Genomic DNA, 22,941 nt, shown 5'->3' with positions numbered 1-22,941 from the left:
AAATCTAATGAATACCTCAGACATGGCAAAGAAAAATAAGTTCTATGGTGAGTCCACCTCTCACTTCTGCTCTGCCTGAGTTTTATGGCTCATTAAAAAGAAATATCACTTTAACAGTGCTTCAATTTGATATTTCTGAGCTCTGACTTCTGCACATACCTGTGTACAGCCAGCAATACTGAGAAATGTGAGGTTAAGGCAATAAATGGACAGTGTTGTAATAAACTCATCTGATAGTTGGGTGCAATAAGAGACATCCAACTGTTCCAAGATTTGTGAGACTCTGCAGAATACCTGCAAGAGATTCCAAAGTCAAAGGTTTTTTATTTTACTTTCCTTAGTCTTTATTGAAATGTTGTATACATATACAGCCTTCTTACCCATAGCAGTTTACCTAGTATGCATTTCAGTTCTGAAATATAGATGTGTTACATCTTGTTGGGGAAAAAAAGCCATTACATCTAAAAATAATTTACAAAAGATATTCACACAGCAGCTTAATAACTTAGTAGTATTCAAATTCCTGATAATAGATTTCGGTTTTCTTGAAGTTAGCACTAATGACATTTTACCTACATAGTCAGCAATTATTAGCATTATATTCACCCAAGTGAGTGGATGAACAGAAATCTAGAGGTGAGAATTAGATGGCTAACACTCTAGGGCTGATAGTATAATATAATGGAAAGAACACAGTCTTTGGTATTAAGCAGACCTGAATTGTAATTCCATTTCCACTACCCATTAGTATAGATCTTTCTGAGCCTCATTTTCTTCTTAAAATTAGGGAAAACACAGTTGTCCTCCAGTATCCACAGGAGATTAGTTCCAGGACCCAGTGTATACCCAAATCCAGGGATGCTCCAATCCCTTAGTTGACCCTCCATATATGCGGTTCTGAATCTGCCACTTTTAACATCAACCCTCTAGAACTGTTCTGAAATGCCAAAATATTCATGTGAAATTTCTAGGGCTAGTAAAAGCCTGGAAATCATTGGGATTTATGTCAGTGGTTCTTAATTTTCATTTTCTTTTCAGTAAAAAAAGAAAGAAAGAAATCACAATAGAACTGAGTGATAATTAGCATCCACAAGGAAATAACAGTCAAAAGTTTACAACTCAGCAGTTATACAAGAGCAAAATGACCCACAAAATAAACCTGGCAGTAATTGTGAAAATATCTGAATAGGTCGAGATGAGTAGAAATTGGAAACCAAGTTGCTAATTCAAGATACTAAAACTATATTTATAAGAAAACTAGAGGCCTAGTGCATGAATCTGTGCACCTTGAAAGGAACTGTGGGCCTCGAGGCTGCAGTGGGCACAGGGGTTGGCCTCAGCCCATCCTCTGTGCCCAACCCAGCCCTACCTGCCATGGCCCCCAGTCCCCTGTCTCCTGGCAGCCCTGCTCCCACTGCCACCACTCCCATGTGCTGATGGCGCTGGCCCCACTCACACCCGCTGATGGTGCAGAGCGATTGGGCCTGGCACCTGCAGTAGGTGTGAGTGAGGCTGGCACCATCAGTGGGTGTGAGCAACAACTGCTGCCCTGATCACCCCTCAGGAACAGGGGGAGGTGGAGAAGCCCCCAGGGGCGATCGAGGCTGGCAGCCACCGCTCACACTCATTGATGGTGCTGAGTGACTGGGACCGGCAACGGGCGCCAGCAGCGGGTGTGAGTAGTGGCTCCAGTGCCAGCTGCAGGTGCAAGTGGGGCTGTTTCCAGCAGTGGGTGTGAGAGATGGCTGCTGGCCCCGATTGCCGCTCAGGAGCAGGGGGAGGTAGAGAAGCAATCAGGGTCAGCAGCTGCCGCTGTGGGTAGAGTGGGTAGAGTCCCTAGGCCTAGCCTGCAATCAGGGCCATCTTCTGTCCGCTCACCAGTCCCCAGTCCCGCCCTGCTGCTGCCCACCCCAGTTCCCCGGGGTTCCCCGTTCATCATCCAGTGATCGAAGCCTGTGGGCTGGAGGGAGGGACCAAGAGGTCTGCCTTCTGCCTGCTTGCCAGTCCCCAGTCCCACCCCGCCAACACCCACCCTGGGCCAGGGAGAGGGACCAAGAGGTCTGCCTTCCACCCATTCACCAGTCCTCAGTCCTGCCTCACCACCACCCACCCTGGTTCCCTGTTCACCATCTGGCGATCTATCAGAGCCTGCTGGCCAGGGTTGGGGGGGCGGGGAGGGACCAAGAGGTCATCCGTTCCGCTCGCTTGCCACTCACCACCGCCACTCACCCCAGGTCCCCATGGCTCCCTGTTCGTCATCTGGCCATGGGAGCCTGAGGGCCGGGGGAAGAGACCAAGACTTCTGACTTCTGCCCTCTCACCAGTCCCCAGTCCTGCCCTACTGCCACCCACCCTGGTTCCCTGTTGGCCATCTAGCAACCGGAGCCTGCAGGCTGCGGGGAGGGACTGAGAGGTGGTCAGTGCACCTCATAGCAACTGGTCAATTGATCGTTCTGGTCATTATGCCGTTATGGTTGCTGGCCTTTTATTATATAGGATAGGATACAGTAGATTCTCAATAAAAACTAGTTGGTTGATTAATCTTTGTGTGTCTTCAATGATATAAAGAGTTCTGTTTTAATAATGCAGGAATTCTTATGTTTCAAGGAGTAGGATAACATTGCTTTCTACTTAGAGAATAGATAGCCTTCAATGAACCAGAGAAAATTTAAAACAAAAAGGAATATTTAAACAATAAGAATAATTTATGAAGACATGAAACAAGCTTTAAAGGGAGATTCAAGACTCTCAGTGTCTGAAAACCCTCATTGGTGACATCTCTCAATGTCTTGGGCTGCTTGAATCAGTTATGCATTAAGCCTTCTTTGAAGTTTAACTTTCGCAGAGGTTTAAATTAAACAATAATGCAAAAATGATTAAAAAGTCTTTGATGCGTTCATGGTAGCATTGTCATCCATGGAAAATCTGAGACACAAAAATTGGTATAAGGTTTTATGCATGGCATAAATCAGTGCAGATCCGAGAAATAAGTCAGAACTTTTCCTCTCATATTCATATTTTCCTTTAAAGACATGTAAGTCATATTAAGTACTTAAGTCTACAGGCATGTTTCAACATAATCACTCATTAAATTCCATTTCTCTCCTACAGATAAGATTATTATATACTTTTCTGGCTCTAGTGGTGCAGAATCATACATGTACCAGTACAGTTGATATTCTTTTCTTGGAAAGTGGTAGGCTAAGCTTCTTCCAAGTTAAAATCCTTTATAATGAAGATGGAGAGAAAAGGCAAAAATTATCAAGTGTAGCCCAGCTTGTGAGGCTCAATGGTTGAGTATTGACCCATGTACCAAGAAATTGCCAGTTAGATTCCTGGTCAGGGCACATGTCTGGATTGCAGACTCAATCTCCAGTAGGGGGGGGGGGGGGTGCAGGAGGCAGCCGATCGATGTTTCTCTCACATCCATGTTTCTATCTCTCTATCCTTCTCCCTTCCTCTCTCTCTCAAATCAATAAAAACATATTTTTTAGAAAAATTATCAAGTTTTGCTCCCATCACACATATCACCCAATTTTGCTGTGGGTTAACAACCTTGAAGAAAACTTCCAAATCTCTTAGTTAAATAGTATTTTCCCCTGTACCTTCTGAGTCAGTAGCGGGGGGCGGCGGGGAGGGGGGAAGGAAATTAATAACTGCATTCCTAAATGGGGTATGTAGTGGAGACTGAGTTTCACTCACATTTACTGACTGTCACAATAATGTGCTTTTGCCAAAATCCTGATTTAAATCATCTTGACAGGTGGTAGTTCCCAGCCTTACAAGAGCTCACCTAATGTTGCATACTTCATGACACCATCTCTTGGCTATTTGTCTCATTAGGTCTGATTAATTCTACCACAGTACCAAGTTTTGTGGGGTTTTTTCCCCCTATTGATAATTATGGAAGTATCTTGTACCGTCAAGAAACATTTTCTATAATGAAGACTATTATAGGCTGCCTCAAAGGCTAAAACACAACTTCCACAATTTTAAGTAATAAATTAAACTCAAAACTATAATTTCTTGGGCCTCGTATATTGCTTAAGGTGTAGTGCTCCACTTCACCAAAGACAGCCTTGTTCCACTACTCATCAGAGCAGGAAGGAGTGGTGGCCTGAGCACACTGAGTTGGGAAATATGGGCCTTCCCACCAAAACCAAACTATGCAGAGCCTCTTCCCTTGGTGAGTTACATTTTCACCCTCCATGCCAGAGAATTCAGGCTGAGAAAGGCTTAGCTAAGGCCCAACCTTGGAGGACCGTGCTGCTTTTAACTATGGAGAGGTCTCTGGAAGGGGGAAAGGGCAAGGCCAAACAAATATTTCCAAAGATACTTTCATGATGAAATTTGTTACTGAATGGCGATTCGGGAAATGAACATTAGCTTTAAGCCAGCTCAAAAGTGGCTTATTTCATGAAGTTTTCCCCAATTCCTCTGGAAGAAATGCCTCTTCCAAATTCCTATATATTTTATTTCTTTTTTTGTCTTTCTCACTTTCTACTTGTACTGTAGCTATATAATTGTCTTACCTTCTACATTGACTATAGCTTCTGGAGAGCAAAGTCTTTATCTAATTTAACTTTGTGGCCCCAATATCTATGATGCAGAAGTAGTTCAATATGGGAAAGTGTCCAAAGGAATGAGAAATGCCTCTTAGCTCAGGAGTGAGGAGAATGAGCTCCCTCAGATCACTCTCAGAACACCAAGTCTGATCCTTCCTTGCACTCTGTTTAATAATTGTCGGAGGTAGAGTAGGAGGATGGTTAAGAGCAGAGCGTCTGGAGCACAGAGTAGGGTTGTTGTGAGGATTGAATGAGTTAATATGAATAAAGCAATTGAACAGTACCTGGCTCACAGTAAGCAGTCAATAAGTAGTAGCTAGTACTATTATTTTTATTCACCACTTCTCAGAGGCTATGATCGCCAAATTTCTAAAATCATGCACACCATAGTAAAAATATTTTGAGCACATACTTTCAATAAATGTATATTAGTTTACTTATAAATTATATAGACATACAACTATTTAAATATGTATTATATCTTATAAATCATATGTTGATGTCAGAAATGCCCAACCCTGTAGAGCAGTGATTCTCAACCTTCTGGCCCTTTAAATACAGTTCCTCATGTTGTGACCCAACCATAAAATTATTTTCGTTGTTACTTCATAACTGTAATGTTGCTACTGTTAAGACTCATATGTAAATATCTGATATGCAGGATGGTCTTAGGCGACCCTGGGAAAGGGCCATTTAACTGCCAAAAGGGTTGCGACCCACAGGTTGAGAACCGCTGCTGTAGAGAATTTTTATAAGAGTTTATTTTAGTCAAACTGACCACAGGCCAGGAAGCAAGATCTCAAATGCTCCAGAGAAGGACAGTTTTGCAGGGTTGTTTTTTTTTTACAAATTTAGAATTAAGGAGGGAGAGTAAGGAAGATTATGTAAAAAGTGGGAGAAAGCAAGGTACAGAATAGATAATGAGATTATGTGCTCCCTTGAGGTTGGCTATGCCTTTAAGGGATCTGGAAAAGAGGATTTCTTCTGGCATTTCAAAACTGTGTTAACCTAGATGCACAAGAAAAATGGATAGTGCTTGCTTAAAAACCTTTTACTAAAGAAGTTATAAGCCTAGGGTATGACTATCCACCGTGACCTGCCCAGCTCAGAATTTATGATCTGATTGTCCTGTGAGGTTACTTTTGCTCAGATTTATTTTGAGCCCATTTTTCAACCATACATATCTCCACTAATATAAGACAAAGATGCTAATTGACCATACCTTTGCTATGCCCAAGCCACGCCCACCAGCCAATCAGAGTGACTATATGCAAATTAACCCAACCAAGATGGCGGCCGGCAGCCATGGAGCTGGAGCAAGCAGGAGGCTTGGTTGCTCTGGTGATGGAGGAAGCCAAGCTTCCCGCCTGTTCTGGCCAGCTGTGGCCTTCATAAAAGACAACAAAGTTTCAGTTATAGAAGCTAAATAAATCCCACATACCTGCTTCCAGCCAGCCTCCACTGGGAGCTTGGGTGGCTGGGGGCGCTGTGGGCCGCCTGCAAACAGCCATCAGCCCCTCACCCAGACTGGCCGGGCACCCCAGCAGGACTCCCCACCCTGAAGGGGGTGTGGCCAGTCTGAAAACGGCCCTCAGCCCCTCACCCAAGCTGGCTTAAAAACCTTTTATTAAAGAAGTTATAAGCCTAGGGTATGACTACCCACCATGACCTCCCCAGCTCAGAATTTACAGGCACCCCAGCAGGACTCCCACCCTGATCTGGGACACCCTTCAGGGCAAACCAGCCAGCCCCCACCCATGCACCAGGCCTCTATCCTATATAATAAAAGGGTAATATGCAAATTGACGTAACAGCAGAGCGACTGGGAATCACTGGTCACTATGACACACACTGACCACCAGGGGGCAGACGCTCAATGCAAGAGCTGCCTTCTGGTAGTCAGTGTGCTCCTACAAGGGGAGCTCTGCTCAGCCACAAGCCAGGCTGATGGCTGCCAGTACAGCGGTGGTGGTGGGAGCCTCTCCCGCCTCCTCAGCAGTGCTAAGGATGTCCGACTGCAGCTAGGCCTGCTCCCCGTTGGCAAGTGGACATCCCCTGAGGGCTCCCGGGCTGCCAGAGGGATGTCTGATTGCCAGCTTAGGCCCAATCCCCTGCGGAGCGGGCCTAAGCCAGCAGGTGGTCATCCCCCGAGGGGTCCAAGACTGCGAGAGGGCACAGGCTGAGCTGAGGGACCCTCCCGAGTGCACAAATTTTTGTGCACCGGGCCTCTAGTAAAAACAAATAAAATGTATGAGATAAAAATAAATCTAAATAGAAGTTCTAATATTTTCTTGTCACACTGAAATAGATTTTCTTATTCATTTGCCAAAGTAAATATTTTCTCTGGAGATATCTACTCAACAGTATACCTTTGGTTGTCAGTAAACTTTGACAATTTTCTGGCTGCACAGACCCTGAGTATTTGATGAAAACAAGTGGATTACTTTTAAAATATAAACTGTGACAAATGCATAAAAAGACATCAAATGAGGGGAAATTAAATAACAGAAAGGGTAAGCTGTGAGAGAGAATTTGTATTGGAAAGAAGACTAGGAAAAGAATGCAACAAAACCTACTTAAATTATATTTTATAATTAGGATTTATTGGGGGGGAAAATCCACAACCATTTAAGGTTTTAGACTTTATCACCTAAATAAAAATGAGCCAGGGTTAGACTACCCAAAAGCCAATCAAATATTTTTCTTGTGGCCTGTGGCATAATCCACATTTTCCATTTTTCTAAGATAAGTGAAACAAAAAGGTGTCCAGTGGCCCAGTTACCTGGTCCTCCTCCAAAAGCCTCTGTGGGACAAGAAGGGCATGGGAATTACTTAAGCTATATTAACCAGCCTGAAAGAGCTGACAGGTGTCTATTTGCACAGCCAGCCACCCTATGTTTTCTCTTTCTCATTCTTTACCAAGAAAATGGCAACTCAGAACTTTTACTCTAAGGACAAAATCACACCATCCTTTCATGACCTCTTCCATTTAAGAATCTCTAGGAAATAATGAGTTCATGAACCATGGGTGCTGCTGCCTTGATCTTTCATTTGGGGGCATATAGAATAAGAGATGACATCAAGGGAGCCTCCTGGTCAAGGGAGGGCCTGGAAACAGAAGTTGTGTCTGTGACCTTGAGCAATTTATTTAACCTTCAGTGTCCTCATCTGAAGAGAATGAAAGCAACTGTCTACCCATCTCGCAGGCTTCTTGGAAGTTGAAAATGTATACTCCAAAAGCACTTGGCAGACATACGCCCTATACAAATGCTGGCTTTTGTCAGAAGTGGAACCAGAGAAAATCTAGAACAATCTCATCTATAGTTTAACATGCTGAAGACTTTGGGATGAGGAAATACCATGCGCAGAATTTAAGTGGAATCTGATAAGAGAAGGTTATTAGAAGTCATAACATGGAGAAATCACAGCTCCTGTGAGACATGCCATAGGAACTCAGTTCATATCAGGTGAGGCACAAATAGCAAAGCATAAAAGATAAAAGACAATTGGTCATTTAGGTTTAAGAAGCAAAAGAAGCATAAAGTCTTAATCTTATGTGAATAAAAGTAGGATTCTGATGTTTATTTTTCCTGCCTTTTTATTTTTGCCTTCAGACGATCTGACAGGTTTTATTGATGTCTTGGCAAGTTTTGTATAACATAAGATAAACTAATGTCCCAGGGGCAGCTTCAAGGTTGGGAGAGGACTCCCAAGGATTATCTCCCTTTAAACACATTCTCTTTGGAGTTCTTTTCATGAAAATAACAGATGTGCACATTCTTTCAGTGAGTCCATCAGTGCTTCAGTTGTCTGAGAGTGGTTCTCCCCAGTGGGAGTGGGCAAGAAGCCAGGACTGGTATGGGGTTTTCTTACGAGTCAGCTATTTATCAGCCAAGAAAACATGGTACCCATGACTTCAGTATCCCTCAGAACCTTACAGACTGTGGGAAAATGACAAGCCATCAAATCCCACATCCTTTGAAGCTTAGCAAATTTCTAATCCTATTGAATTGTCTCTACAATTGGAAACACACTACTCTGAGAAGCAACAGAGGACAGCAAGCTTAATCCTTTTGCTCACAGCCTTTGAAGGCAAAATAATATGTAGGTATCTTGGTAGGAGTTTGTGATTCTCAGTTGATTCTAGGTACTTGGGTCTCTTAAGTGTATGTTGTTCTATTATAAATGCTAGGAGACCATTCTTGGCCTGGAGAGCACAGATTTCTGTAACAAAGCTCTTACTTGTTTCAGGTTTTGTGGGAGTTGCTTTTTCCTTAAGATACCAGACACCCATTTCTTAATTCTACCAGAGGGATTCCTTAGTTCCCTCAACCAAGACTCTGTCAAATTATTCTGAACCTGGGGCCTTCTGGGATCTTCATCACAGACAGTTTAGTCAATTAATTCCTAATAGTAACCTGGAGTATTGGAAAAGGTAAAGAATTTTTCTGAGCAGTATGGCCAAGAGATCAAGTATCCAGACCTCCAGATGTCCCATCTCTCCATACAGATTTCAGAGCATCCACCACCCCAAAGGCCAAGGATTAAGGCCATTTTGTAAAGGGGTCCTACTTATGTTGCTTTAACTATCCCTGGAGAAGAGGTGGGGCTATTGAAATCTCATGCTTTGACAATTCTTGAATGAGTTAATCTTAGAAACCAAATAGAAATTCATGTTGGCTTTTTAAAAAGTGTTGCTATGTGGAGTCAACACATCATCCTTGGCATTGTAAGTAAGTATGTGTCAAAGGCCTCTAAAATCAATTGTGGTTAAGCACTAGGGGGTGAAGTCTATCAACTTATGAAATTAATTGATGAGAATCTTGCATAAACATTTTATAACTAGTCAGAAAAAAAATAGTGATTTAAAATAAGAGTTTAAAATCAGAAAAGAGTCCCTGGAAAGTAATCCAGTTTTTGCTGTTTGGGCAAGAATGAATTCAACATGAATGTTAGGGCAAGACATAAATCCAACTCTTCTTACACTCTAGAGAGAAATGTCCAGAACAGACTGGCCAAAGGCCATTCTTGGGGAGGAGGACTCAGGACTGTTGCTGAGTGAGGTGGGTACTCCTAGACCTTCTGACCTGAGTGTCCATGTAAATTCTCCACACTAATTATAAGGGTCTCAATTTTATAGTGCAGGTAGTCCAGGATACAGGACTAAGGTCCCTGAACTCTCAGCCCCCATTTGGACTCAGCGTGGAGCAGACCCACACTATAGAACTGCTTGACTTACTGAGCAGTACTGGGTCAGGCTGAAAGCCAAATAAATAGCAATAGATCTTGCGCTGCTGTTCTCCCAACTATGAAGTGACTTGTGATTTGCCCCACACGGCCACCCTCCCTTATTCCTTGATCCATCTTCTCTACTTCCCTCTCTATTTGTAAATCGAGATAAATCTGTTATTAAGGGTCAAATAAATAGCAAAAATAAGAGTTTGCAACCCAAGAATAAATAAAAAGTTAAAACACAGGGAAGATCAAAGGAGAAAAGGAACTTGTTATCTCATGTCCAAGCAGTGAAGGCAAGATTGAGGGTCTCAAAAGAGGGGGGCTCTGAAAGAACAATGAGGGAAGCAGAGGTTCTAGTATCTCTGCTGCTGCTTATACCCCATAAACAAAGTTTTTAGATACCTTTGTGATCATCAGAGAACATGACATTAACCCAGGCTAAACTAGGCTCTTAAAATTCCTCAGTGATGCCATTTGCAAGATATCAGTAAACCAGTTTGAGAAGAATACAAACTAGACAGAAAACACAGAAGAGTAGATGAGGCTGAAACTCCACCACATACCTCTTATTTCTCATGTAATTATAAACATACCCACTGCATTCTGGTTTCGGGGCTTAAAAAAACAGATATCCTTATCTGTTAGAGATACTTTTTCATAATAAAAGATAAGAGGAGGCCATGTTTGAGTTTGAAGAACAATGACATTCTTGAAATTACCTGTAAATAGAGTAAAAACAGTAACAAATTCCAACAGAGCTCCCTTAGCTTGCCTGCAGCCACCACACGCCTTTGGAGAGAGTGGGAGAGGGAATACTTAAAAGACTTATACAAGTAGAGGGATACAGAGAGCTTAGAGGAAGCACAGAGAAATTCACTCACAAGAAGAGAAAGTGCCACAATAAATGCCAAAATGCTGAATAGGACTTGGTAGTTCATAGCCCTGGCTATGTGACTTGGCTGTGGAAAGGGCTTGAAAATGAGGGCTCCACAAACTCCCAGGCAGGCAAGCCAGATGTAAGTAGATCATCCTTAACCATGTCTTCACCCCTGTCCGCATCCAAATTATCAAGTCTCATGGATTTTGCCACCTAAAAGTTCTCCATTGCATTCCCTTCTCTCCAACCTCACGGTTACTGCCCTTGTTCAAGCCGCCATCCTCTCTCCTGTGGACGATAACAAAAACCTCTCAACTTATATTACCTTTATTTTTTAAAATATATTTTATTGATTTTTTACAGAGAGGAAGGGAGAGGGATAAAGAGTTAGAAACATCGATGAGAGAAACATCGATCAGCTGCCTCCTGCACACCCACTGCTGGGGATGTGCCCGCAACCAAGGTACATGCCCTTGACCGGAACCGAACCTGGGACCCGTAAGTCCGCAGGCTGATGCTCTATCCACTAAGCCAAACCAGTTAGGGCAACTTATATTACCTTTAATCTAAATAGCTGTCCTCTCCCCCCTCTGCCCTTATATCTAACTTTCATCTTATTTTTTTACATCTTTATTGTTGAAAGTATTACATGTGTCTCCTTCTGCCCCCTCCATGGACCCTTTCTAGCCTGCCCCTGGCCTTTATCAACCTATTGTCTGTGTCCATGGGTTATGCATATATACACACCAATTCTTGGGTTGATCTCTTCTTACCCACCCACCCCCACCTTCCCTCCGAGATTCCACAGTCTCTTTCATGCTTCTATGTCTTTGGATCTCTTTTGTTCATCAGTTTATGTTATTCATTAGATTCCACATATGAGTGAGATCATGTGATACTTGTCTTTCTCTGACTGGCTTATTTCGCTTAGCATGATACTCTCCAGGTCCCTTCATGCTGTCTCAAAGGGTAAGATATCCTTCTTTTTTACTGCTACATAGTATTCCATTGTGTAAATGTACTACAGCTTTTTTATCCACTCATCTACTGATGGGCACTTGGGCTGTTTCCAGATCTTAGTTATTGTAAATTGTGCTGCTGTCAACAGAAGGGTATATACATTCTTTCTGATTGGTGTTTTGGGTCTCTTAGAATATATTTCTATAAGTGAGATCACTGGGTCAAATGGGAGTTTCATTTTTAATTTTTTGAGGAAACTCCATATTGTTTTTCAAAATGGCTATACCAGTCTGCATTCCCATCAGCAATGTACTAGGGTTTCCTTTTCTCCACATCCTCGCCAGCACTTGTCATTTGCTGATTTGTTGATGGTTTTTCTTTGCCTTAGGAGATGTATCTGTAAACATTTGTAACACGAGATGTCTGAGATTTTGCTGCCTGTGATTTCTTCTAGGATTTTTATGGTTTCACGACTTACATTTAAGTCTTATATCCATTTTGAGCTCAATCTTGTATATGGTTTAAGTTGGTGGGCTAGTTTCAATTTTTTTTTTTGCATGTATCTATCCCATTTTCCCAGCACCATTTATTGAAGAGACTGTCTTGACTCCATTGTATGCTCTTGCCTCCTTTGTCAAATATTAATTGACCATAATGGCTTGGGTCAATTTCTGGGGCTTCCATTCTGTTCCATTGATCTATATGCCTGTTCTTGTGCCAGTACCAGGCTGTCGGGGTTTTTTGTTTTTGTTTTGTAATATAGCTTGATATCTGATATTGTGATCCCTCCAACTTTGTTTTTTCTTGAGAATGCTACAGTTATTTGGGGTCTTTTTTGGTTCCATACACATTTTGGAGTGTTTGTTCTAGATCTGTGAAATATGCCATTGGTATTTTTAATAGAGATTACATTGAATCTGTAGATTGCTTTGGGTATTATGGCTATTTTAACGATTTTAATTCTACCAATTCATGAACACCCCAAAATGTGTGTCTTCATGAGCACCAAATAATTTTAATTTAACATGATCATTGAATGTCTAATGTTCTCATTAAAAAAAACAACAAACTCAAGTTGAGGAAAGTAATGAAAACCAGATCCTAAAAAGTCAATACTGAGACTACACACACTCAATCTGCATGTGTTGTGGTTTTCAGTAAAACACTACAATGAGGTAGTTCATGACTCTTGAAAAACCTAACCAGTGTAAAAATGCTTAATTACTTGTTTTTCTCATTAAATCATCATGTACCAGGTAAAATAAAAGTTTTCAATGTCTTATGATAAAAAGAGACTCTCCTATAGTTACCTTTTATAAATAACAAGAAAAAAATTTCTGACAAATTGTAGATAATTCAAACATCTCAGTTTAATCACCTTATGTTACTCCCTTCCTCTCTCTCTTGTAAATCTAGATAAAGGAATTGTGGAATTGACTTTATACATCACTTTCTCCTCCCCACCTCCTTTGTCTTGTTTATTTAGAAACTTAATAATTGGGCTGGAGGAGGCACAGAGGAGAAAGATTACCACATGCCTGGAAGTGTGAACCTTGGAAGGGGTGAAACTGGATAAAAGCCACCACATACACACACACATACACACACACACACACACACACACACACACACCAAAGGCAGGAAAAGGGGATAATAAGAGAAACAATTTTTTTGTAAACTTTAATAGAAGAGCTGATCTTGTGCAACTAATAATTAAATAATTCTATATTTCTATGCTCCTGTATTCACCCATTTTTTTCTTGTAAATCACTGAAAATAAATATACACCTATTTTTAAAGATTTTATTTTTATTTACTTATTTACTAGAGGCCTGGTGCATGAAATTCGTGCACTCTGGGGTGGGGTGGGGGTGCCCCAACCTGGCCTGTGCCCTCTCACAGTGTAGGAGCCCCGCGATCACTCACCCCAAAGAGATAGGCCTCGCCACCCATCCAGGGCTCCTGGATGGATTGCCCCAAAGAGGTAGGCCGGAGCCGGGATCCGGCCTCCATGCCACACGGAGCTGCGGGACTCCCAGGCCTTGCTATGCACACAGTCCTGCCCACCCACTTGCGCCCACTGAGCACGCAACCTCCTGGTGATGGATTGTGACAGCATGAGGGCATCGCATCGTGATGGTGTGAGGGCATGATGGCCATTTGCATATTAGCTCTTTATTATATAGGATTTATTTATTTAATTGATTTTGTTAATCCTTGTTTGAAGATAATTTTTCCATTGATTTTTAGAGAGAGTGAAAGGGAGGGATGGAGGGGGGAGAGAGAGAGAGAGAGAGAGAAACATCCATGTGAGAGAGACACATCAGTTGGTTGCCTCCCACACGCACCCTGATGGGGGCCAGGGAATGAAACTGAAATATGCCCTTCACCAGGAATCAAACCTGCAGCCCTTCAGGTGTATGGGCCACTGAGCCACACTAGCCAGGGTAAAAGTTTACATTTTTCAAAGCTATGCTAAACTCAGCTGTGTGACCATATCATTTGCATACGGGTAAATGCTTTAATCTAAAATATCTCCGAGTACCTAAAAATAGGGTAATTTTCAAGCTCTAAAGAGTGAAAATAAAAATGACTAGAACCCACTGACCAAAAGAGAAATGGCAAAAAATGCTGGCTTCCTGGTACTCAGCCTCACCGTTTGATCAGCACTCTCGCCCAAAGGAGCATTTTAAAAATTAATAAGTGATGCACATTAAGAGGCCATTTCAACACTTCTGAATGATTTTAATACTTCTGAATGATTCATAGTTATGGGTCAAATGTAATTACCATTTAAGAAATATAATTGGATATTGATATTTAACTTTTATTTTAATAGCCTTTGCTCTATCACCTTGTCAAAGACCCTTTGAAAGTCTGACTAAATCATATTCATGGATAAAGTTTTGTGTAAATGCATGTTTAATCCTTAAATGAGCTGCAATAGTAACTAGTAAATCATGGTTTATTCTTAGAGGAACCTTTTGGCTTTTTCTCCTAGTAGGTTACATGCATCTAAATGTTCTGTGACCCTTTTTGTTACTGTAGAGTTACAATCTTGTCCTAAGTGGAACTTGTGGACCTCTCTGTGATTTTTGTTTTTAAGGATAGTGTTTGTTCTTTTTAATTCTTTATACAATTGAATATAGTAGTAAGCACATTTCTTAGGAACTTCTTAGAATCTTGATACCCAGGATCTGGAATTGGAAGAAATTGACATCGCTTGACACTAATGCCCCTAAAGATTTCTTAAATTTTTCCCTTAAGTACCATTACATTGTCCAGACAAAATGAAATATAGTCAAAATAATTTGAAACAATTTTTCTTCACTAAGTCATATTGTCAGTCAACCATTTAAAGCAGCAGTCCTTCATTTCTATTCTCCGTTTTTGTAAAACTAGAATTATATGCTCAAGTCTATAGCACTGTTTGATCCGGCACCCTCTATAGCTCACCAGTTTATATAATACTTTAACACTCTCCTATTCGTCATGCTAGAACTTCTTGTAAAGAGCTTACAGACTCATGGAAAACATCTTCAAGTTTGCTATTCTCTGTGGACTTGTCAGCTATCACTTGTGTTATCTTTCACTTGTGGGATAAATCCTTTTACTTCAGTAAGTTTCTTTCTTTAAATTTTTTTCCTCTAGTTTAGCTCCAGGATTTAGTCTCAGGGATTTTGAACTCACAGGAAACTTTATATGGAGCTTCCAGTGTTTAACATTTACCCATTCCTAGTTTATTAGTTCCCTTTTAAAATGTTACCTTCCACGATTTACTAATAGGCAACTAGATTTTATCCTAGTTCAATCACATGTATGACATGTGATTCTGGTTTTTCTACTGTAACAGTGCATTGATATGCTTAATGTTGTTGTACCTTGCTCATAGTAGCTACTTTGTGACTTCCTAGGTATGCCTCAAGGCTAGGTCTAGGAAATTTACCTTTCTCATGAGTTTTTAAAGTACTAATTGAACACGTAATTGTTTATAATATCCAGTTACTTACCTCATGCTTTCCATTCTGGGTAAAATATGCTACCCGCTGTGTTTGAGAAACTTAAGTTCCTAATTGTTAAGTACCTGGTATAACTTTTCAAGCTCTCCCAATTTTCATGGTGAGACTATATAACATTTCTATATGCAGGACACCTTTATAGGCTTACACTTTTACCATATTGCATTTCATCATTCTCCAAGTAAAATGTCGCCCTATACCTATTGATCCCAGGAATTGATTTTGTCTCAACCAAGATCACATACATGTAGTTATATTTCTAAACCATTTTTTCCCACTGTGACCTACAAAGTTCATTTAATTTGTGCTTAATTTTCCATCTTAATTCTTTATCAAAATGACTTAATTATCTTACCTGAATTCCATAATTGGTGAATTCATAACACTCAGACAGAGAAAGTTCCTTTAATTTTTTATGTCTGGAAAGTGTCGACAAACCCTAAAAATGTTTAATGTAAAGATTATTTTGTGGTTATAGTTTAGATAGAAGATATATTTCCAATAAGAGAGCCATTCATACAGAAAGATTTAGCTTCTGTCTTATATTTCTTTACACTTAGCAAATCATAAAGTAACTTTGGTTAGGCAACAATATTAAATAAAAATTTCAGGTTGTCTCTGTCTAATGTTTTTGCAAAAAGTATCACAGTGCCCCAGGACCAGAAAACTCCTTATCTTGTTACCTGCTTCCAAGTAAATGTTATCTAAATCAATACAAACAAATCTCAAAGACCCCTAAACTTACACCTTCATTAATGTGGCTAATGAATCTGTTTTTCAATAAATTCTTATTGTCTCACCTAAAAATCTTTAGCTGATTTTATTATGTTTAATTGCTTGAAAAGAGGGAACAGATCTTTATATAAAGGCCTGTGGACAGATAAAATCATTCATCAATAGTCCACTTCTTTTTCAGTTCAAAAGCTTTCTTTCTTCTTATTAAAAAAAAACAGATTGCCCTTTTCAGCTTAAATTTAATTATAGTTTATATATAATATTAGTTTCTTGTCTAAATATAGTGATTCAAAATTCATATACCTTACAATGTGATCACTACACTAAGTCGTAATCATCTACTACTGTGCAAACTTACCACAATGTTATTGACTATATATATTCCCCTTTACCTTTTTCACCCATCCCCACACCCACACCACTTTGGCAACCATCAGTTTTAATCACAGTTTAATCACAGTTTCTATGATTCTGTTTTTGTTTTGTTTGTTCATTTTATGTTTGTTTAAAATTCCATGTTTAAGTGGTATTTGTCTTTCTCTGTCTGACTTATTTCACTTAGCATAATACCTACTTGGTCCATTATGTTCTTGCATATGGCAAGATTTTATTTTTTTATTGCTGTGTAAATTCCGTGTGTGTGTGTGTGTGTGTGTGTTGTGTGTGTGTGTGTGTGTGTGTGTATAAACACTTAGGTTGTTTCCAATTCTTGGCTCCGGTGCAATGAACATAGGAGTGTGTATATGTTCTCAAATTAGTTTCCATTTTCTTCAGATAAATACCCAGAAGTGGAATTGCTGGGTCATATGGGAGTTTTATTTTTAGTGTTTGAGGCAGCGCCATACTCTTTTCCATAGTGTCTGCGCCAATTTGCATTCCATTAACAATGCATGAAGGTTCCCTTTTCTCCACATCCTCAACAATATGTTATTTACTGACTTTCAGATGATAGCCATTCTGACTGGTGTGATGTGATATTTCATTGTGGTTTTTATTTGCAGTTCTCTGAAGACAGCCCTTAAGTTTTTTATGAGTGGTTTTGCGGTCCCACTTCTCAGTACTTCCCCCATAAACTGGCAAAACTCTCAGATAATGAACTGATTAATGTGCCTTATCGATGCCATCCTTCGGGTTGCAATCAGGATCACATGACTTTTATAATTCCATAAGCTATGTTCCCTAGACCAGGTGGACAAGGAGAATTCCTTCTCGTTCTATCGTCCCAGAACTGGCTGGCAGGGAAAATAACAAAAATAGTGTATGAATTTCTCCTTTTAAATTTTTATTTGCAGGATTGATTTACATTTTACTGATCTTAAACACAACATTAGGACCATAATTTAAAATGATTTTGAAAATATTATGTTTTTTTTTAATGATGCACATAAAAAAATCCAGATGAAGGGAGAAAGTGCTTGGCATTCTTATTAAACAAAGCCACTGTTTAAATTGTAATATCTAACTTCAGTTAACATTTTTGTACACCACCCCAAAATAAAATCACTTTGTTTATTCTTTTAATTATTTTATTACAAATGTGGATTCTTTTGTTAAGAACACATTATGTTTTCTGCCTCCTTCTTTCAAAACAGAGAATGACCAAACCCTGTGGATCCATTCACATGTGGTCTGGGTTCCAGATGTGGATGCTATTTTATTGATGTTAGAAGAACTGGATTTAGGTATTCCCCCAACAGAAACCATATTGTTTGAACAAAAATATTAAGTAAGAGATGCAAAGTTTGTCTCTTTGCCCTGTACTTGATAGTAGCTAAATATGTTTTATTATATTTATTATGTAGCCAAGTTAGAATTTTTTAAGGTGAACTGGAAATTAAGTACACTTGCTAACTGTGACATTTAACAGTCTACATTCTCTTTACCATTTTATTGAAAATCACTAAAAATTAATATTTGCTAATATTAAAATAGAATTCCTTGTTTTATCACTATAATTGCTCATTAAAATGTGTGACCTCAAAATTTTATTACTTAACATCATTAGCCATAAGGTAAACGCAAATCAAAACCACAATGAAATGCCACTGCATACGTACTAGGATGGCTATTCTTAACAAGACAGATAATAAAATGTCTTGGTGAGGATGAGAAGAAATTAAAACTCATTAATGTTGATGAGAATGTGGAATGCTCCAATCACTTTAAAAAATAGTCTAGCAGTTCTTTAAAATGTTAAACATAGTTACCATATGCCTTAGCAATTTCACTTCTAGCTATATAACCAAGAGAAATAAAAATGTATGTCAACACAAAAACTTGTACACAAATATTCCTAGCAGCATTATTCATTTAGAAAAAAAGTAAAAGTTGCCAAATGTTTCAAATGATGAAAGATAAATGTGTTATAGTCATACGATGGAATATTTGGCAATAAGAAAAAGTATTGATGCATACTACTATAGAGGCACATTTAAAACCTTATGCTCAGTAAAAGAAGCCAGACCTAGCCCCGGCCAGTGTGGTTCGGTTGGTTGGAGCGTATAGTCCTGTGCACCAATGGGATGCAGGTTTGAGTCCCAACCTGGGCACATACCAGCTTGTGGATTCAGTCCTCTGTTGGGTGTGTGCAGGGTTCATTTTAACCATAGCTTTCTGGCTCAGAAGCTTTTCAGATTAATGACCTAAAGAAATCAGAACCAGTGAGGTAAAATGTTCTACTTGGCACCATGAGGCTCATAAAAGCTCCAAACTAGGAGGTGTTCTCTGAAAAAAGTGATGGTTTCAACATTTTACAGACTTTCTTTATACTTTTACAAAGTCTTAAATCTCAGGTCTGGGCAAAATGCATTCATTCTTAATTCATATCCATTTGATAGATATATATATATTTAGCATGTATTTATTATACTGATCAGGCTCTGGGGTAGAAACTGGGAGTATAAAAGTCAATGAGGTACAGTATTTGCTCTCAAGGAGTCCACAGTCTGGCATGGAAAACAGGCATATACAACAGATTATTACAACCCAGTAAAAGGTAAATACTGTGCACAGTGGTGGTACCACAGAGGGATGATGAGGCCAGCCACTGTGGATTAGAGAAGACTCCATAAAGGAGAATCATAAGTTGCCAAGAAAACTATAGAGGGGAAGAAATTCTAGGAAGAAGGAACAGAATTGCAAAAGCATTAAGATTTAAAACAATATGGCATGTATAGAGAACTATACAGCATGGCATGAATAGATTTATAATAAATTTTTTGTTGTTGTCAATTCTCATCTGAGGATATTTTTTCTATTGATTTTTTAGAGAGAGTGGATGGGGCAAGGGAGGAGAGAGAGAGAGGGAGAGGGAGAGAGAGAGAGAGAGAAAGAGAGAGAGAGAGAGATCGAAGTGAGAGAGACACATTGATTGGTTGACTCCCACTTGCACCCTAACCAAGACAGGGGATCAAACCTGCAACCAAGGTACATGCCCTTGACCAGGAATCAAGCCCATGACCCTTTGGTGCATGGGCCAATGCTCTAACCATTGAACCATGCCAGCCAGGGCAATAACAAATTTTTAAAAAACATCTGAAGAGCTGATCCAAGAACTTCTCTTAAGGAGACAACTGTGGGGCTTTATTTTGGTTTTGTTTTAATACCCTGTTAAGTGCTTGGGATAGAAGTCCTGGGGATTGGCTGGTGCCTTGCTTTTACTTCTGGGAGGGATGGAAAGAGGAGAGTCCGAAGACAAGAAAAAATAAAGAGGAATGAAGAACCAACAAGGTGGAGTAATTGTGTCTCCGTGGGGCAAAGGCAGGTGGATGCTTACTTTTCAGGAAAGTTGTAACATCATGAAAATTTAAAGCTTCCTTCCTTTCCTTCAAAAGTTAGCTACACTCATGAATGCTTTGCAGGAAAGGTTTTGGTTTTTTATTTTCCTAAAGAGTAAGAAGGAGCAAAAGTTAATCAGGTGAAGCACAGAGGAAAGCAGCTGGTGTGCAGGCTGGAAGAATCAGATTGCAAATTGGACGAAAGCGAGGCCCCAGAAATTCGTAAGAATCTTGGTGAGCACTTTGCTCCGTCGTGGGCCTTGGAAGTCAGGAACCTGAATCAGAGGGCCCAGGCGCCCCTCATAGTTGATTTATATTACAGCTCTGGTATGAGGGTCACTGAGGGAAATGTCAAGACATAAGACCCAAAAGGAAATGGGCACCAAGTCATGAGAACCTTGTGCATTATTCTGAGGAATTTGGATTTCATCCCATGCAACAGAGGTAAACAAAGCTTTCCCTTGGTAGGGAGTATGAGCTGCCACATAAGTGGCCATAATGCAAAAAAGAACAAGAATATGTTTCAAGAGAGAGACAAGGGGGCCACAGAGCAAAAAGTCACTGCTTCCAGTTGGCGGTTTAGAAGAGACTTTCATGGAAAAGGGATAATTTAAATTAGGGCTTAAAGACTAAGATTTTGACAAGCGGAATAATGGGAACAGTGTTTCAGGCTGAGGAAACAGCACGAACAAAGGCTGCATTTGGAAAGTGTGAGCTGTTTGAGAAGTGACTCAGTTTGGGGTCTCTAGTAGTAGTGAGAGGGGTCATCGAACACTGCCAGGAACAGATCCATGGACACAGACATTTAGAAGCAGACAAGTCCTTGAAAACTATTCTCCCCTCCCTCCCAATATTACATCTGGAATTGTTTAGCTAATGAGTATCACCGACATAAAGATAAAGCATCCGTTCCCCTTAGTTTTAAAATATCCATAGAAAGGTTCAAAGAATGGTACAATGAACACCTATATATATATACCCTTTACCTAAATTCACCAATTATAAACATTTTGCCAGGAGTCTAGGATGACTGAAAACTCTGATGTAATTATTGGGGGTTAGATCATGGGAAATCTATAAAACAAAAGATCCTTGACAGTCAGCAAACAAAAGCAGCCTCCTTTCTTCCTGCCTTTATTTTGAGGATTCAGTGGGACATGAGTTGTGGTACAGAAGGTAGAATTTGGGGGCGGGGGGAGAGAAGGAGGTTGTTAAATGGTTGCGTAAAAGGTAAAAGTTCTGTGATTCCTTGCCAAACATACTGAGGGACAAAACAAAACAAAATGAAAATTCTGAAAGTCAAATGGGTATTTATCTTCTTTTTGTCACCCAGGCCCAAAGGGGCCCATAGTATAGAGAGATGTGTCCTGTTGCTGAAATTAAACAGATCTAAGAGGAATTCAGCATCTTTTCTCCAAGTCCTCATCCCTCTCTTAGATTCTTTTCCTGATTAATACCACCATGTCTACAATTGACCAGTTAAAACTGTGGGCATTGTCTGTGTCTTCTCCTCTCCCCTTTGCTCCCCCTATCTAGCCAATCAATCACCAAGCCCTGTCTGTACTACCTCCAAAACATCTCTCATACATGTCCCTTCTGCCACTATCAAAACCTCCTTATTTCTAGCTGTCATTGCAGTAGTTCACCCTTTCTTACATAGATCTCCCTTACTGTCATTTCTGTGCCCAAATCTGTCTGAGTCCTTCTCTGCAGAGTTCTTTCGTGTCTCCCATTGCATATAGCGTGTTGTCTGAATCGCTTTGCGGCCATCCAAGACCACTCACGTTCTTCCCTCCACCTCCTTCTCCAGCTTCATCTCCCACCACGTCCCCTGTCCTCGTGGGCCATACTCTGACAATATGAAGTCACCTTCCAACAGGTAACTTTCTCTCATGACTCCATGCCTTTTGACCTGCTTCTTCCTCCACTGAGAATGTTCTTTCCTTCTTCGCCTGACCAATAACCTACCGAAGCTTTCAGCTGCACCTCAAAAGCTGAAAAGCCTCGCCTGACTTCTTCACGAGACATAGCACCCACTTTCCAATGCCTCCACTCTGCCAGGATGTAGGATCTGTGCACAAGTCTGTATTACAACAAATATGCCTCATTATTTCATAAATCAAGTTAATTATTGCTGCGATGTACTGGATACTTTCCATGTGCCAGGCACTATGTTAAGCAGTTTGCATTCGTTATCTTATTTAATCCTCACAACACTGAGGAAAAGTAATATGATAATCACTATTCCAAAGAGAGGGAAATGGCGGCACAGAGAGGTTAAGTCACTTGCCCAAGGTCTCGTAGTGTGCTGGCACCAGCCAAGATGTGAACCCACACTCTGAACTCAATGCTTTTTGGAATCTGTAACCATGTAGTGCTCTTACTATTGTTGCTGTTTTGGCACTAGGCTGCACCTTGAGTCCCGTACTATGGCTTTAAATTGAGTACTCCCAGAACCTAGCATAGTGTTTGACACAGTTGACAATGAATAAATACTTGTGAATGAGTGAATAGTCTATAAAATTAGCTGTTTTTAGTAGACCCAGTTTTCTCTTATCTTGCTGGCATACTCTCAGAATTCTTGTTTGGAATCTATTTCCCTTTGTGAATCAGTGTTTACATTTCATATGTTTCTTTCTGAAAGATTTGCTCTGTTTGGTGCTGCTTACCACATTATTTTATGAGTAAAGGACAAAACTTCTACTTGGAAATATGTTTTCTCTCGATTAACACATTCCCTTTCCAGAGTCACTGATAGCACTGTCTTGTAAAAT

The 22,941-nt window shown here is 40.2% G+C and overlaps 1 protein-coding gene across 1 annotated transcript in view; it reads right to left on the bottom strand.

Moving 5' to 3' along the window:
• The window catches only part of FBXL13 (F-box and leucine-rich repeat protein 13), a 138,315-nt gene that overhangs the window by 9,468 nt on the left and 105,906 nt on the right, over nt 1–22,941 (bottom strand). Inside the window, exons 15-16 of the mRNA XM_006774947.2 lie at nt 16,012–16,095; nt 160–294 (exon numbers count right to left, since the gene is read on the bottom strand). Coding sequence (XP_006775010.1) covers nt 160–294; nt 16,012–16,095 — 219 coding nt within the window. The remainder of the gene's footprint in view (nt 1–159; nt 295–16,011; nt 16,096–22,941) is intronic.

This window comes from Myotis davidii, unplaced genomic scaffold (genome assembly GCF_000327345.1).
Source record: "Myotis davidii unplaced genomic scaffold, ASM32734v1 scaffold125, whole genome shotgun sequence".
NCBI classification, from domain to species: domain Eukaryota; kingdom Metazoa; phylum Chordata; class Mammalia; order Chiroptera; family Vespertilionidae; genus Myotis; species Myotis davidii.
The sequence above is the reverse complement of the archived record's forward strand: the minus strand, read 5'-3'. Positions and strand labels throughout refer to the sequence as shown.